Source organism: Pseudophryne corroboree, chromosome 4 (genome assembly GCF_028390025.1).
Source record: "Pseudophryne corroboree isolate aPseCor3 chromosome 4, aPseCor3.hap2, whole genome shotgun sequence".
NCBI lineage: Eukaryota > Metazoa > Chordata > Amphibia > Anura > Myobatrachidae > Pseudophryne > Pseudophryne corroboree.
The window spans coordinates 102296286-102313818 of NC_086447.1; the positions used below are offsets into that span (position 1 = coordinate 102296286).

At 46.7% G+C, this 17533-nt stretch overlaps 1 protein-coding gene across 3 annotated transcripts in view; it reads left to right on the top strand.

Moving 5' to 3' along the window:
* HS1BP3 (HCLS1 binding protein 3) overlaps window positions 1-17533 on the top strand; it is a 152397-nt gene that overhangs the window by 18973 nt on the left and 115891 nt on the right. For all 3 annotated transcript variants that reach the window (XM_063915319.1, XM_063915318.1, XM_063915320.1), the window contains one exon: window positions 8694-8901. In XM_063915319.1, coding sequence (XP_063771389.1) covers window positions 8694-8901 — 208 coding nt within the window. The remainder of the gene's footprint in view (window positions 1-8693; window positions 8902-17533) is intronic.

Sequence of the window (17533 nt, forward strand, 5' to 3'; positions counted from 1 at the left end):
GGGACTCCACCACCATATATCGTCATCCTGGAAACACTCTTGAAGCATATTGTATATACTGGTACTAGACTGAAATTGTAGAACCAACTATACATCCTTATTCATTTTGAAAGTTAAGAATGATACCATTCAAAATTAGACTTTCATTTTGAATTATACCATAGCTTTACAAAACAGTAAGAAAGCATATTTGGTCTATCATTGTATTACTTGTACATTTTTCTTACATTGCAATTTTTCTGAACTATAAATATTTAAATCAGTTTTTAAAAATCTTGTTTATTGCACCTTTGTTGCTCTAAAGGTGAGTACACACTGATAGATATATCTGCCAATCAATTGATCGGCAGATATATCTATGGACGGATACACACTGCCCGATCTGCCGGGGACTGACGTCATGAACTGGCCACCCGCCCAGTTCAGCTGTCCGTCACCGCCGGCTGCCGCAGCATTTGTACGCCGACCGCCCGTACACACACAGCGACACGCCAATATACACACTGGGACAGACCCGCGATATATAGGCCGTTCAAGAGAACGGCCGATGTATCGGCCAGTGTGTACCCACCTTTAGTTGTAATGGCACCTAAATATTTTGAATAGCAATTATATTAATTACAGTTGTTTATTTTGGAAATGGTACATATAATGCAGATGGGTTGCTGGGTGTTACCCAAATGAGAAAAGATTGATGAGACCTACCTTAGAGTAACTTTGTAAAGCTTACTAGTGACCAGCAAAGGGCGCACAAATACTGTACATGTTATCTTGTAACGTCTGGTGTCTCAGCATGCAATCTTACAGTTTTCCAGTAGAGGGCACTCTGATACTTTCTATTTTCATTAAATACCATTTAAATGAAAACAGTTTGATTTTCCATGAGTTTGCCAAATGAAGTGTGTACCTTGAAATGATACAATAATTTCTGTGTTTTGTCATTGTTTTTATGCAAAAGGAAGGAAGGAAATGTTTCTGTATGATAAGAAGAAATCAGCGTTTAACATTTAGGCAACTTGATGTTAACCTGCACCAAAAAGTAATAAATATTCCAAATATCCTGTGTGGTCCCAACTCCATTTAGATGTAATCATTATTGTATACTCCTTTTTGGCGTCTGCTACCAGAAAACACGTATTAAATATATGTTCCAACAAGCACAATAGTCCAAAAAGTTATTTTGTATCTTTCAAATGTTTGCATGGCAGGAAATGCTGTTTGTATGTAACACACAAATAAGAGGCGTGTTTACTTTTAGGCTGCAATTTAGAGGGTGATCTAGGGCACGCCCCATCCCAATTTTAAATCTGTCTGCAAATTTTAAATTCTCCAGTCCCTCTCAAACCATACTTGCCTACTCTCCCGGATTCTGCGGGAGACACGCGGTTTCTCAAGTAGTCCCCCGCAGCCCCGGAAGAGTGGGCGCCCCTCCCGCATTCTGCCCACTTCCTATGTAAGTGGGCAGAATGGGGAGCTAAATAGTGACAAATCGCGGACCCTGCAGAGGGGGTGGGGCTTGATTACGCGTTTATATGCTAATCGTGTCATCGAAGCTCCGCCCATATGCAAATACCGCCCAATAGCGGCATTTGCTTGTGTGGTGGGCGGGGCCTAATGACGTCATTGAATCGGCCCCGCCTCCGTCGCCGCCCACCTGCTTCTCCTCTCAGAGTATCTCCCGGAGAGGAGAAAGTAAATGTAGGTAAGTATGTCTCAAACACACCTGATGCAGCATGGTTTTACCGAGGTGGAAAATTACTAATTCCAGATTTACTCATAACTCCAAAAATCTGAGCACCTGGAGATAACTCAGACAAGCACTTGGAGAATATACAAACTGCACACAGATAGGGCCATGGTGGGAATCAAACTCATAACCTCAGTGCAGTGAGGCAGTAATGATAACCATTACATTATCCGTTTCTCCCATCTATGCCATTAGAGACTGTAACTTTGTTAGAGGCCACCCTGACAAGTGCTGTTCTCACACAGATGGTCCATTTTTAGAGGACCACATGCTCTAGATAAATTCAGGTGAACCATATCCATTCTTTCTCTGACGTCCTAGTGGATGCTGGGAACTCCGTAAGGACCATGGGGAATAGCGGCTCCGCAGGAGACTGGGCACAAAAGTAAAAGCTTTATGACTAGCTGGTGTGCACTGGCTCCTCCCCCTATGACCCTCCTCCAAGCCTCAGTTAGATTTTTGTGCCCGGCCGAGAAGGGTGCATGCTAGGTAGCTCTCCTGAGCTGCTTAGAGTAAATGTTTAAATAGGTTTTTTATTTTCAGTGAGACCTGCTGGCAACAGGCTCACTGCATCGTGGGACTAAGGGGAGAAGAAGCGAACTCACCTGCATGCAGAGTGGATTGGGCTTCTTGGCTACTGGACATTAGCTCCAGAGGGACGATCACAGGCTCAGCTTGGATGGGTCCCGGAGCCGCGCCGCCGGCCCCCTTACAGAGCCAGAAGAGCGAAGAGGTCCGGAAAAATCGGCGGCAGAAGACGTTCCGGTCTTCAATAAGGTAGCGCACAGCACTGCAGCTGTGCGCCATTGCTCTCAGCACACTTCACACTCCGGTCACTGAGGGTGCAGGGCGCTGGGGGGGAGCGCCCTGAGACGCAATAAATCGATAGAAAACCTTTTATGGCTAAAATAAATGCATCACATATAACTCCTGGGCTATATGGATGCATTTAACCCCTGCCAAAACATACAAGAAAACGGATGATAAGGACGCCGAGAAAGGGGCGGAGCCTATCTCCTCAGCACGTTTTAAACCTTATATGGCTAAAGAAATGCATCACATATAGCTCCTGGGCTATATGGATGCATTTAACCCCTGCCAGTTTTCCTAAAAAAAAGCGGGAGAAAAGGCCGCCGAAAAGGGGGCGGAGCCTATCTCCTCAGCACACAAGCGCCATTTTCCCTCACAGCTCCGCTGGAAGGACGGCTCCCTGACTCTCCCCTGCAGTCCTGCTACAGAATCAGGGTAAAACAAGAGAGGGGGGGCACTAATTGGCAGATAATACAAATACAGCAGCTATAGAAGGGAGAAACACTTATATAAGGTTATCCCTGTATATATATAGCGCTCTGGTGTGTGCTGGCAAACTCTCCCTCTGTCTCCCCAAAGGGCTCGTGGGGTCCTGTCCTCTATCAGAGCATTCCCTGTGTGTGTGCTGTGTGTCGGTACGATTGTGTCGACATGTATGAGGAGGAAAATGATGTGGAGGCGGAGCAATTGCCTGTAATAGTGATGTCACCCCCTAGGGAGTCGACACCTGACTGGATGGTCGTATGGAAGGAATTACGTGACAGTGTCAGCACTTTGCAAAAAACTGTTGACGACATGAGACAGCCGGCAAATCAGTTAGTGCCTGTCCAGGCGTCTCAAACACCGTCAGGGGCTCTAAAGCGCCCGTTACCTCAGATGGTCGACACAGACCCAGACACGGATACTGACTCCAGCGTCGACGGTGACGAGACAAACGTAATGTCCAGTAGGGCCACACGTTACATGATCACGGCAATGAAGGAGGCTTTGAACATTTCTGATACTACAAGTACCACAAAAAGGGGTATTATGTGGGGTGTGAAAAAACTACCCATAGTTTTTCCTGAATCAGATGAATTAAATGAGGTGTGTGACAAAGCGTGGGTTTCCCCCGATAAAAAACTGCTGATTTCTAATAAATTATTGGCATTATACCCTTTCCCGCCAGAGGTTAGGGCGCGTTGGGAAACACCCTCTAGGGTAGATAAGGCGCTCACACGCTTATCAAAACAAGTGGCGTTGCCGTCTCCTGATACGGCCGCCCTCAAGGAACCAGCTGATAGAAAGCTGGAAAATATCCTAAAGGGTATATACACACATACTGGTGTTATACTACGACCAGCAATCGCCTCAGCCTGGATGTGCAGCGCTGGAGTGGCTTGGTCGGATTCCCTGACTGAAAATATTGATACCCTGGATAGGGACAGTATATTATTGACTATAGAGCATTTAAAGGATGCATTACTATATATGCGAGATGCACAGAGGGATATTTGCACCCTGGCATCAAGAGTAAGTGCGCTGTCCATTTCTGCCAGAAGAAGTTTATGGACACGACAGTGGTCAGGTGATGCGGATTCCAAACGGCATATGGAAGTTTTGCCGTATAAAGGGGAGGAGTTATTTGGGGTCGGTCTATCGGACCTGGTGGCCACGGCGACGGCTGGGAAATCCACCTTTTTACCCCAGGTCACCTCTCAGCAGAAAAAGACACCGTCTTTTCAAACTCAGTCCTTTCGTCCCCATAAGGGCAAGCGGGCAAAAGGCCACTCATTTCTGCCCCGGGGCAGAGGAAGGGGAAAAAGACTGCAGCAGGCAGCCTCTTCCCAGGATCAGAAGCCCTCCCCCGCTTCTGCCAAGTCTTCAGCATGACGCTGGGGCTTTACAAGCGGACTCAGGCACGGTGGGGGCCCGTCTCAAAAATTTCAACGCGCAGTGGGCTCACTCGCAAGTGGACCCCTGGATCCTGCAGGTAGTATCACAGGGGTACAAATTGGAATTCGAGACGTCTCCCCCTCGCCGGTTCCTGAAGTCTGCTCTACCAACGTCTCCCTCCGACAGGGAGGCAGTATTGGAAGCTATTCACAAGCTGTATTCCCAGCAGGTGATAATCAAGGTACCCCTCCTACAACAGGGAAAGGGGTATTACTCCACGCTGTTTGTGGTACCGAAGCCGGACGGCTCGGTGAGACCGATTTTAAATCTGAAATCATTGAACACTTACATAAAAAGGTTCAAATTCAAGATGGAGTCACTCAGAGCAGTGATAGCGAACCTGGAAGAAGGGGACTATATGGTGTCTCTGGACATCAAAGATGCTTATCTCCATGTCCCAATCTACCCTTCTCACCAAGGGTACCTCAGGTTTGTGGTACAAAACTGTCATTATCAGTTTCAGACGCTGCCGTTTGGATAGTCCACGGCACCACGGGTCTTTACCAAGGTAATGGCCGAAATGATGATTCTTCTTCGAAGAAAAGGCGTCTTAATTATCCCTTACTTGGACGATCTCCTGATAAGGGCAAGGTCCAGGGAACAGTTAGAGGTCGGAGTAGCACTATCTCAGGTAGTGCTACGTCAGCACGGGTGGATTCTAAATATTCCAAAATCGCAGCTGATTCCAACAACACGTCTACTGTTCCTAGGGATGATTCTGGACACAGTCCAGAAAAAGGTGTTTCTCCCGGAGGAGAAGGCCAGGGAGTTATCCGAGCTAGTCAGGAACCTCCTGAAACCAGGACAAGTGTCAGTGCATCAATGCACAAGGGTCCCGGGAAAGATGGTGGCTTCTTACGAAGCGATTCCATTCGGAAGATTCCATGCAAGAACTTTTCAGTGGGATCTGCTGGACAAATGGTCCGGATCGCATCTTCAGATAACAGCGGATAACCCTATCTCCAAGGACAAGGGTGTCTCTCCTGTGGTGGTTGCAGAGTGCTCATCTTCTAGAGGGCCGCAGATTCGGCATTCAGGACTGGATTCTGGTGACCACGGATGCCAGCCTGAGCAGTCACACAGGGAAGAAATTTCCAGGGCTTGTGGTCAAGCATGGAAACGTCTCTTCACATAAATATCCTGGAACTAAGGGCAATTTACAATGCCCTAAGTCAAGCAAGGCCTCTGCTTCAGGGTCAGTCGGTATTGATCCAATCGGACAACATCACGGCAGTCGCCCACGTAAACAGACAGGGCGGCACAAGAAGCAGGAGGGCAATGGCAGAAGCTGCAAGAATTCTTCGCTGGGCGGAAAATTATGTGACAGCACTGTCAGCGGTGTTCATTCCGGGAGTGGACAACTGGGAAGCAGACTTCCTCAGCAGACACGACCTCCACCCGGGGGAGTGGGGACTTCACCCAGAAGTCTTCCACGTGATTGTAAACCGTTGGGAAAAACCAAAGGTGAACATGATGGCGTCTCGTCTCAACAAGAAACTAGACAGATATTGCGCCAGGTCAAGGGACCCTCAGGCGATAGCGGTGGACGCTCTGGTAACACCGTGGGTGTACCAGTCAGTGTATGTGTTCCCTCCTCTGCCTCTCATACCCAAAGTATTGAGAATCATAAGAAGGAGAGGAGTAAGAACTATACTCGTGGCTCCGGATTGGCCAAGGAGGACTTGGTACCCGGAACTTCAAGAGATGCTCACGGAGGACCCGTGGCCTCTACCTCTAAGAAAGGACCTGCTCCAGCAGGGACCTTGTCTGTTCCAAGACTTACCGCGGCTGCGTTTGACGGCATGGAGGTTGAACGCCGGATCCTGAAGGAAAAAGGCATTCCAGATGAAGTCATCCCTACCCTGATCAAGGCCAGGAAGGATGTAACCGCGAAACATTATCACCGCATTTGGCGAAAATATGTTGCGTGGTGTGAGGCCAAGAAGGCCCCTACAGAGGAATTTCAACTGGGTCGTTTCCTGCATTTCCTGCAAACAGGACTATCTATGGGCCTAAAATTAGGGTCCATTAAGGTTCAAATTTCGGCCCTGTCAATATTCTTCCAAAAAGAACTGGCTTCAGTGCCTGAAGTTCAGACGTTTGTCAAAGGGGTACTGCATATACAGCCTCCTTTTGTGCCTCCAGTGGCACCTTGGGATCTCAATGTAGTGTTGAGTCTCCTAAAGTCACATTGGTTTGAACCACTCACCACTGTGGAATTAAAATATCTCACATGGAAAGTGGTCATGCTGTTAGCCCTGGCTTCAGCCAGGCGTGTCTCAGAATTGGCGGCTTTATCATATAAAAGCCCTTACCTAATTTTTCATTCAGACAGGGCAGAACTGAGGACTCGCCCTCAATTTCTCCCTAAGGTGGTTTCAGCGTTTCACATGAACCAGCCTATTGTGGTGCCTGCGGCTACTAGGGACTTGGAGGACTCCAAGTTGCTGGACGTAGTCAGGGCCCTGAAAATATATGTTTCCAGGACGGCTGGAGTCAGAAAATCTGACTCGCTGTTTATCCTGTATGCACCCAACAAGCTGGGTGCTCCTGCTTCTAAGCAGACGATTGCTCGTTGGATTTGTAGTACGATTCAGCTTGCACATTCTGTGGCAGGCCTGCCACAGCCAAAATCTGTAAAAGCCCATTCCACAAGGAAGGTGGGCTCATCTTGGGCGGCTGCCCGAGGGGTCTCGGCTTTACAACTTTGCCGAGCAGCTACTTGGTCAGGGGCAAACACGTTTGCTAAATTTTACAAATTCGATACCCTGGCTGAGGAGGACCTGGAGTTCTCTCATTCGGTGCTGCAGAGTCATCCGCACTCTCCCGCCCGTTTGGGAGCTTTGGTATAATCCCCATGGTCCTTACGGAGTTCCCAGCATCCACTAGGACGTCAGAGAAAATAAGAATTTACTTACCGATAATTCTATTTCTCATAGTCCGTAGTGGATGCTGGGCGCCCATCCCAAGTGCGGATTGTCTGCAATACTTGTATATAGTTATTGTTACAAAAATCGGGTTGTTTATTGTTGTGAGCCATCTTTTCAGAGGCTCCTACGTTTATCATACTGTTAACTGGGTTCAGATCACAAGTTGTACGGTGTGATTGGTGTGGCTGGTATGAGTCTTACCCGGGATTCAAGATCCTTCCTTATTATGTACGCTCGTCCGGGCACAGTATCCTAACTGAGGCTTGGAGGAGGGTCATAGGGGGAGGAGCCAGTGCACACCAGCTAGTCATAAAGCTTTTACTTTTGTGCCCAGTCTCCTGCGGAGCCGCTATTCCCCATGGGCCTTACGGAGTTCCCAGCATCCACTACGGACTATGAGAAATAGAATTATCGGTAAGTAAATTCTTATTATTTCTTTATAATGAACTTCAACATGCTCTGAGAAGTCTCTGACTATTATTATAATGTTCATCTGTTTATTGCTTTTTAGTAATCTCTTTTTCAGGTTTGTTTTAAATACTTTGGATCTTCATGATGAAGCTCTTGTTTATTAATGCTCTAACCCAGTGGATCTCAACCTCAGTCCTCAAGTACCCCCAACAGTTCGTGTTTTCCAGGTCACCTAGCAGTTGAACAGGTGTATTCATTACTCACTGACACATTTTAAAAGACTCACAGATGGCGCTAATTATTTCACTTGCAATCCTGCGAGGAGACCTGGAATATATGAACTGTTGGGGGTACTTGAGGAACGCGGTTGAGAACCACTGGTGTAACCCAACGTAGGACCTCTCACAGACCAGTGTATTTATTTATTCATCAATGTATGCTTCTACACTTTAATGTCAATTTACACTCTGTGGTTGATGCAGCTCTGCGTCGCAGGTGGATCCTGAGATTTGTAGTATTGCGCATGTTCCTGTGTCTTCTCGCTTTTTAAGGCTTAATACATCTCCCCTTTTATATTTTATTTCACATTATAGAGTATTTGGTGTTGATTGGGATCAAGAATTTCTGAATAATTTCATTTTAATCTTGCGTTGTAAGAGAAGGCAAATAATGTCAGGAAACTAATACTCTTTGTAACTGCCGACAGCAAATATAATATCAAACCAGATTAACATATTTATTCTTACAGTATAGACGTCCGCTAAATGTGCTTTCTTGGCTGGCATGGCATGCTGAGACTTGTAGTTCAGCAGCAGATGGAGAGCCTCTCCTAATTTTTCTTTCTCCGTTTACTTCTTAAGGTGTCAAAAAAATACAGCGAGATTGAAGAAATCTACCAGAAGATTTCCACCCTTTTCCCCAAGTATTTATTGCCGCCCTTTCCACGGAAAGTGTTATTTGTGGGGGAAACCGACATCCGAGAGAGGAGAGCAGCGTTCAATGATATTGTAAAGGCCATGGCGCGGGAGAGAGAGCTGGCCACCTGCCGAGAACTGCAGGACTTCCTAGGTCAGCATATATTCATATATTGCACTGGTCGACTCTAAAATCTTTTATACGTTCTCTTCCAAAAATGTTAGACGTACTTTAAAATGTGTTATTAAGAAAAAGTATGTAACACAATGTGCTGAATGATTTATGGTTTTACACACACATATGATGCACTTACAGGTAAATATTTGAATTTTTTTTATCTGCCCACTAAAGTTTTTGGTGGACCCCCCAGGTAACTGTGTAATCAGTATCATAGGCAAACGCAAGGGGGGGGGGGGGGGGGGATTTTCCGTTGCCCGGAAACACCCCCCGCTCCCCACCCCTCCTCTGTGGCAAGTGGCTCAAATTATGACAACAATAGCAATGGTATATAATATAATTACTAGAGCTGCTGCCACATCGTGCAGATTGAGAGACAGAGCAGAGAGTGCTGTGTGTGTAGTTTCGGGGTCCTCAATCAGTGCACTGGTCCAGAAAGTGGCTACAAGCAAGAAGAGACAGGAGTCTTACCATGAGGTGGGAGAATGTGTGCTTAGAAAGTGCAGTTCTGGTTCTATTATGTTTGTGTATTTATTTGTTATGGGATGTTTAACCTTTTCCTGACCACTTATTTATATTATTTAAATGCTTGATACAGCCTATACCAGTGATTTTCAACCTTTGTTTACTCGCGGCACACCAAACAATATTTTAAAATTCCCAAGGCACGCCATCAGTTCCCCACAGAAAAAAAACAAAAAACACACATTGGCCCTCACAAAAAAAATTCCACACATACATTGGCCTACACAGAAAAAACAATCACATTTCTCACCACATAAATCCTATTGCTCCCCACATGAATTATTCACATTGTTCCCCCAATAAATACATAAATCCTTATTCTCCCCACATAAATCCTATTGAAATCTTATTGTTCCCCACAGGAGAAATAAAATAACAAATATTATTATCAGCTGTCCTCCTCCCTGTCCCTCAGTGGCGGGGGTTGTTCATAGTGGAGTGCTGCGAATACTGAGCAGTGGGCGATCGGGCAGGTGTGGATGTGGGTGCGTAAGGACAGCTGTGTATGTAGGCGGGAACTGGTAGATGTGTATGCAGGCGGGTGGGCTGGCTGAGTGGTGAGATGCGGCGTCCGTGACCTATGATATCACACTGCCGCATCCTCAAGGCATAGGTCACGGCCAGAGCACGACTTATCCTCTAAGAAGAGCCCAGGCCAACAGTTCATTCTGAAGGTGCAGGAAGCTGCTCTGGCTCCGCGGCACACCTTGCAACTGGTCGCGGCACACTGGTTGAAAAAGCCTGGCCTATACGATAGACGATCTATAGTGTTAAATATTAATAATAATAATAATAATAATAATTTTATTTATATAGCGCTCTTTCTCCAATAGGACTCAAGGCGCTTAACAGATACACAGCATAATATAGTACAGAAAAATAATGAAGTACATTTTTCATAAAATACAGAAGCATGAAGATACTAAAAGAGATACTATGGAAATGCTTGAGTAAACAGGAAAGTCTTGAGTCTACTTTTGAAGGATTCTATAGTTGGGGCCTCTCGCACTGTGCTGGGAAGTGAGTTCCATAGAGTCGGAGCCGCATGACTAAAAGCTCGACCCCCAGATGAATTACGGTAGATTCTAGGTACTGCTAAAAGTCCTTCATCTACAGATCGCAGTAATCGAGTGGGGCAGTATGGGATCAGAAGCTGTTTCAGGTACCTTGGGCCTTGGTCATGTAATGCTTTGAAACTCAGTAAGCCAATCTTGAAGAGGATTCGCCATCTTACAGGTAGCCAGTGAAGGGAGTAGAGGATGGGTGTTATGTGGCTGGAACGGGGCTGGTTGGTTAACAGCCTGGCAGCTGTGTTTTGCACCAGCTGTAAGCGTTGCAATTCTTTTGCTGGTAGACCAAGGTAGAGGGCATTACAGTAGTCTAATCGAGATGATACAAATGCATGTATGACTTTTGGCATATCATCTGAGGGAATTAAGTGCTTGATTCTGGCTATGTTCCTCAGGTGAAAGAATGAGGATTTGATTGTGGCTGATATCTGATGTTTAAGTGTCAAGCCATCATCCAGGACAACGCCAAGATTCCGCACATGATCACTGGTCTGTAATTCTGAATCCCCGAGTGTAAGTCCAGTTGGTTGGCTATGCTGCAGTCTTGTCCTTTGATGTTGCGGTCGTATTATAAGGACCTCTGTTTTATCCGGGTTCAGTCGCAGCCAACTGGCGCTCATCCACTCCTGTAGTTCAGCTAGACAGCCATTCAGGGTTGCTACTGGGTTATCAGTGCCCGGAGCAAAGGACAAGTACAGTTGTGTATCATCTGCATAGCAGTGGTAGACCAGGCCATGGCGCCTGATTATTTCGCCCAATGGGAGCATGTATACTGCAAAAAGCATGGGGGATAGTATAGAACCTTGTGGGACACCACATGGCAATGGCACTGGTGGTGATGAGTATAATCCAGATGATACTCTCTGTGACCTGCCTGTGAGAAATGATTTGAACCAGTTTAGGACTGTGCCATCCAGACCACAGAAGTGTATCAGTCGCTCAATCAGAAGCCCGTGGTCCACGGTATCAAATGCTGCCGAGAGATCCAGAAGGATTAATATTGAACAGTCACCTCTGTCTCTTGCCATCAGAAGATCATTTAACACACACACCAGGGCTGTTTCAGTGCTATGTCTTCTCCTGAATCCTGATTGAAATGGATCATAAATATCATGGGTTGTCAGGCGAGTTTCCAGTTGATTTGCAACCACTTTCTCAATAACCTTTCCTAGGAAAGGAAGGTTTGATACCGGTCTGTAGTTGGACATGCAGTCGGGATCTAAATTAGGTTTTTTAAGAAGTGGTCTAACAATTGCTTCCTTTAGGGGTCCAGGAAAAATGCCTGTCTGCAAAGAGCATTGAACAATTTTTGCAAAGACAGGACCGATTATATCCGTACAACCTATTAGAAGCTTGGTTGAGGCTGGGTCCAGACCACAGGTGGTGGGACGCAAAATCCGAGCAATTTCAGCAGTGTCCTTTACATCCACTGGGTCAAAGCTGGTCCATGAAGGCAGGTAGCTTATATTGGCAGGCTTTGTAGTTTGGCTCTCCTTTGATGGCACTGTGGATATTCCAGCCCGGATGGTGGATATTTTATCTGCAAAGAAGTTTGCAAACTCGTTGCATCTTGCTTGGGAAAGGGTCTCATCAGTCTGCAGGCATGCTGGCTTGCACAGCATCTCCACTGTGCGGAAAAGTTGAGCTGGCCTATTGTTTGCTGCTGTGATCTCATTTGACAGGAACTGTGATTTCTTGCGAGTGATTGTCGATTGATATTCTTCGTTATGCTTTATTAGCATACTGTATTAGCATACTGTATTCCATACAGTATCCAGTGTATAAAAAGACCAATGTGTGTATAAATGTCCGAGGTCGTTACTAGGTTCTTCTACCGCTCCCCCCAGACTCCCACACTTGATCTAATGTTCAAGACGGTTGGAGATTGTGGATTACAATTGGAACCCCCCCCCCCCCCCCGCCCTCGACCTTTAGAAATCCTGCATTTGGCACGGAGTATTTTTCTAGAGAAAGTGGAGATTAAATTCTCAACTAATACTGTTAAATGGGTCTCCTTCAATGCCTGTTATGGTGGCTTTGTCTCTCCAGGTAGCCACGGAGGCAAATGAGTCCGCTCATGTAAAGCACAGGTTCTCAAACTCAGTCCTCAGGACCCCACACGGTTCATGTTTTCCAGGTCACCTGTAGATTTTTAAAATTTGACAGTTGGTGATACACAGTGCAGCTGCTGGGTGACCTGGAAAACGTGACCCGTGTGGGGTCCTGAGGACCGAGTTTGAGAACCACTGATGTAAAGGATACGAATTACAAACTCTAGAGGTATAGTTTGGCCACTTACTGACACGTTTGTAATGGGTGATTCCTCTAAAGAAGTCATTACTGATTAAACAAATCAGAGAAAGGTATATTTCAACTTTGGACTTTGTTATTTGTATACTTTACGCAAACCAGCCTCTGGTTAATCTGCAAATGCAACTACCTGGAGAGACTGACTCACCTATGCTGCACATTTGGACACACATTCTGGCTACAAGCCCTAAAACGTGTCCTCAGCTGCCCCAGGGAGCCCAAACTAGATACTAACTTCAGCTGTGTTGGATGCAGAAAAGCTCTTTTTAATTAAGTTTTGTACTTAGCTCTGTATTTACTTGTAAAGATAAAAAAAATTAATATAGCACTAATTGTGGTGCATTTTCTATTTCTGTTTCATCTTCTCATATATATATATATATATATATATATATATATATATATATATATATATATATATATATAATTATAAGATTAACTGACCCTGAAGAACTACTGATTACTCTAATAACTGTCGGATACATGAGAAGATTAAAGGAACAGTTGAGCCTATTTCAAATCGTACTTACCTATACATGCATTACATTTGCATGTACAGCCATATTTTTTTTAGGGGTCTATATACCAAGCCATGGATGGAGGTAAAGTGGATAGAGATAAGTACCAGCCAATCAGCTTCTAAATGCCATGTCACAGGCTGTGTTTGAAAAATGACAGTTAGGAGCTGGTAGGCTGGTACTTTATCTCCATCCAAGGCTTAGTAAAAAGATCCATTCATTCTGTAGCTACCTCGATATATAGAGATATAGAGATATATATATATATATATATATATATATATATATAATTTATATAATATTGTCAGTTTTCTTCTACATTTCTCTGACGTCCTAGTGGATGCTGGGGACTCCGTAAGGACCATGGGGAATAGACGGGCTCTGCAGGAGACTGGGCACTCTATATGAAAGATTTGGTACTATCTGGTGTGCACTGGCTCCTCCCTCTATGCCCCTCCTCCAGACCTCAGTTAGATTTCTGTGCCCGGCCGAGCTGGATGCACACTAGGGGCTCTCCTGAGCTTCTAGAAAGAAAGTTTAATTTAGGTTTTTTATTTTACAGTGAGACCTGCTGGCAACAGGCTCACTGCAACGAGGGACTAAGGGGAGAAGAAGCGAACCTACCTGCTTGCAGCTAGCTTGGGCTTCTTAGGCTACTGGACACCATTAGCTCCAGAGGGATCGACCGCAGGACCCGTCCTTGGTGTTCGTTCCCGGAGCCGCGCCGCCGTCCCCCTTACAGAGCCAGAAGCATGAAGATGGTCCGGAAAATCGGCGGCAGAAGACTTCAGTCTTCACCAAGGTAGCGCACAGCACTGCAGCTGTGCGCCATTGCTCCTCATACACACTTCACACTCCGGTCACTGAGGGTGCAGGGCGCTGGGGGGGGGGGGGGGCGCCCTGAGCAGCAATAAAAACACCTTGGCTGGCAAAATAACCACAATATATAGCCCCAGAGGCTATATATGTGGTAATTACCCCTGCCAGAATACAGAAAATAGCGGGAGAAAAGTCAGCCGAAAAAGAGGCGGAGCCATCTCCCTCAGCACACTGGCGCCATTTTTCCCTCACAGTTCCGCTGGAAGGAAGCTCCCTGACTCTCCCCTGCAGTCTACACTACAGAAAGGGTAAAAAAGAGAGGGGGGGCACTAAATTTAGGCGCAGTATAACTTATAGCAGCTATAAGGGGACATAATTCAGTTAGTCCCTGCATTATATAGCGCTCTGGTGTGTGCTGGCATACTCTCTCTCTGTCTCCCCAAAGGGCTTTTGTGGGGTCCTGTCTCCTTTAAGAGCATTCCCTGTGTGTGTGCGGTGTGTCGGTACGGCTGTGTCGACATGTTTGATGAGGAGGCTTATGTGGAGGCGGAGCAGATGCCTGTAAATGTGATGTCACCCCCTGCGGGGCAGACACCGGAGTGGATGGACTTATGGAAAGAATTACGTGCAAGTATCGACTCCTTACATAAAAAATTTGACGACATGCCAAATGCGGGACAGCCGGCTTCTCAGCTCGTGCCTGCCCAGACAATTCAAAGGCCATCAGGGGCTCTGAAACGCCCACTACCTCAGATGGCAGACACAGATGTCGACACGGATACTGATACCAGTGTCGACGACGATGAGTCAAATTTAATGTCCACTAGGGCCATTCGTTGCATGATTGAGGCAATGAAAGAGGTATTACACCTTTCTGATATAAACCCAGGTACCTCAAAAAAGGGTATTATGTTTGGGGAGAAAAAACTACCAATAGTTTTTCCCCCATCTGAAGAATTAAATGAAGTGTGTGAAGAAGCGTGGGCTTCTCCCGATAAAAAATTGGTGATTTCAAAAAAATTACTAATGGCGTTCCCTTTCTCGCCAGAGGATAGGTCACGTTGGGAAACTCCCCCTAGGGTGGATAAAGCGCTCACACGTTTGTCTAAAAAGGTGGCACTACCGTCTCCGGATACGGCCGCCCTAAAGGAACCTGCTGATAGAAAGCAGGAGGCTATCCTAAAGTCTATATATACACACACTGGTGTTATACTGAGACCAGCTATTGCTTCAGCGTGGATGTGCAGTGCTGCTGCTGCTTGGTCAGATTCCCTGTCGGAAAATATTGACACCCTAGACAGGGACACTATATTGCTAACCGTAGAGCATATAGAAGACTCAGTCTTATACATGAGAGATGCACAGAGGGAGATCTGCCGGCTGGCATCTAGAATAAGTGCATTGTCCATTTCTGCTAGGAGAGGCTTATGGACTCGGCAGTGGACAGGGGATGCAGATTCTAAAATGCACATGGAAGTTTTGCCTTATAAGGGTGAGGAGTTATTCGGGGATGGTCTCTCAGACCTTGTTTCCACAGCAACAGCTGGGAAGTCAGCATTTTTGCTCCATGTCCCCTCACAGCCTAAGAAAGCGCTGTATTATCAGGTACAGTCCTTTCGACCCCAGAAAAACAGGCGGGGAAAAGGCGGGTCCTTTCTGTCTTGAGGCAGAGGAAGGGGAAAAAAGCTGCAACACACAGCAAGTTCCCAGGAACAAAAGTCCTCCCCCGCTTCTTCCAAATCCGCCGCATGACGGTGGGGCTCCACAGGCGGAGCCAGGTACGGTGGGGGGCCGCCTCAAGAATTTCAGCGATCAGTGGGCTCGCTCACGGGTGGATCCCTGGATCCTTCAAGTAGTATCTCAGGGGTACAAGCTGGAATTCGAGGCGCCTCCCCCCCCGCCGTTTCCTCAAATCGGCCTTACCGACAACTCCCTCGGGCAGGGAGGCTGTGCTAGAGGCAATTCACAAGCTGTATTCCCAGCAGGTGATAGTCAAGGTACCCCTACTTCAACAAGGAAGGGGTTACTATTCCACACTGTTTGTGGTACCGAAACCGGACGGTTCGGTGAGACCCATTTTAAATTTAAAATCCTTGAACACATACAAGATTCAAGTTCAAGATGGAATCGCTCAGGGCGGTTATTGCAAGCCTGGACGAGGGGGATTACATGGTATCTTTGGACATCAAGGATGCTTACCTGCATGTCCCCATTTACCTTCCTCACCAGGAGTACCTCAGATTTGTGGTACAGGATTGCCATTACCAATTCCAGACACTACCGTTTGGACTGTCCACGGCACCGAGGGTGTTTACCAAGGTAATGGCAGAAATGATGATACTCCTTCGAAAAAAAGGGAGTTTTAATTATCCCGTACTTGGACGATCTCCTTATAAAGGCGAGGTCCAGGGAGCAGTTACTGGTCGGAGTAGCACTATCTCGGGAAGTGCTACAACAGCATGGCTGGATTCTAAACATTCCAAAGTCACAACTGGTTCCTTCCACACGCTTACTGTTCCTGGGGATGATTTTGGACACAGAACAGAAAAAAGTGTTTCTCCCGCAGGAGAAAGCCAAGGAGCTGTCATCTCTAGTCAGAGGCCTCCTAAAACCAAAACGGGTATCGGTGCATCACTGCACGCGAGTCCTGGGAAAAATGGTGGCTTCATACGAAGCAATTCCATTCGGCAGGTTCCATGCAAGGACCTTCCAGTGGGACCTCTTGGACAAGTGGTCCGGATCGCATCTTCAGATGCATCAACTGATAACCCTGTCTCCAAGGACCAGGGTGTCTCTACTGTGGTGGCTGCAGAGTGCTCATCTTCTGGAGGGCCGCAGATTCGGCATACAGGACTGGGTCCTGGTGACCACAGATGCCAGCCTTCGAGGCTGGGGCGCAGTCACACAGGGACGAAATTTCCAGGGACTTTGGTCAAGTCAGGAGTCGTCCCTACACATAAATATTCTGGAACTGAGAGCCATTTACAATGCCCTAAGTCAGGCGAAGCCCCTGCTTCAAAACCAGCCGGTTCTGATCCAATCAGACAACATCACGGCAGTCGCCCATGTAAACCGACAGGGCGGCACAAGAAGCAGGATGGCGATGGCAGAAGCCACAAGGATTCTCCGATGGGCGGAAAATCACATACTAGCACTGTCAGCAGTGTTCATTCCGGGAGTGGACAACTGGGAAGCAGACTTCCTCAGCAGACACGACCTACACCCGGGAGAGTGGGGACTTCATCCAGAAGTCTTCCTACTGTTGGTAAACCGTTGGGAAAGGCCACAGGTGGACATGATGGCGTCCCACCTCATCAAAAAGCTAAAGAGATATTGCGCCAGGTCAAGGGACCCTCAGGCGATAGC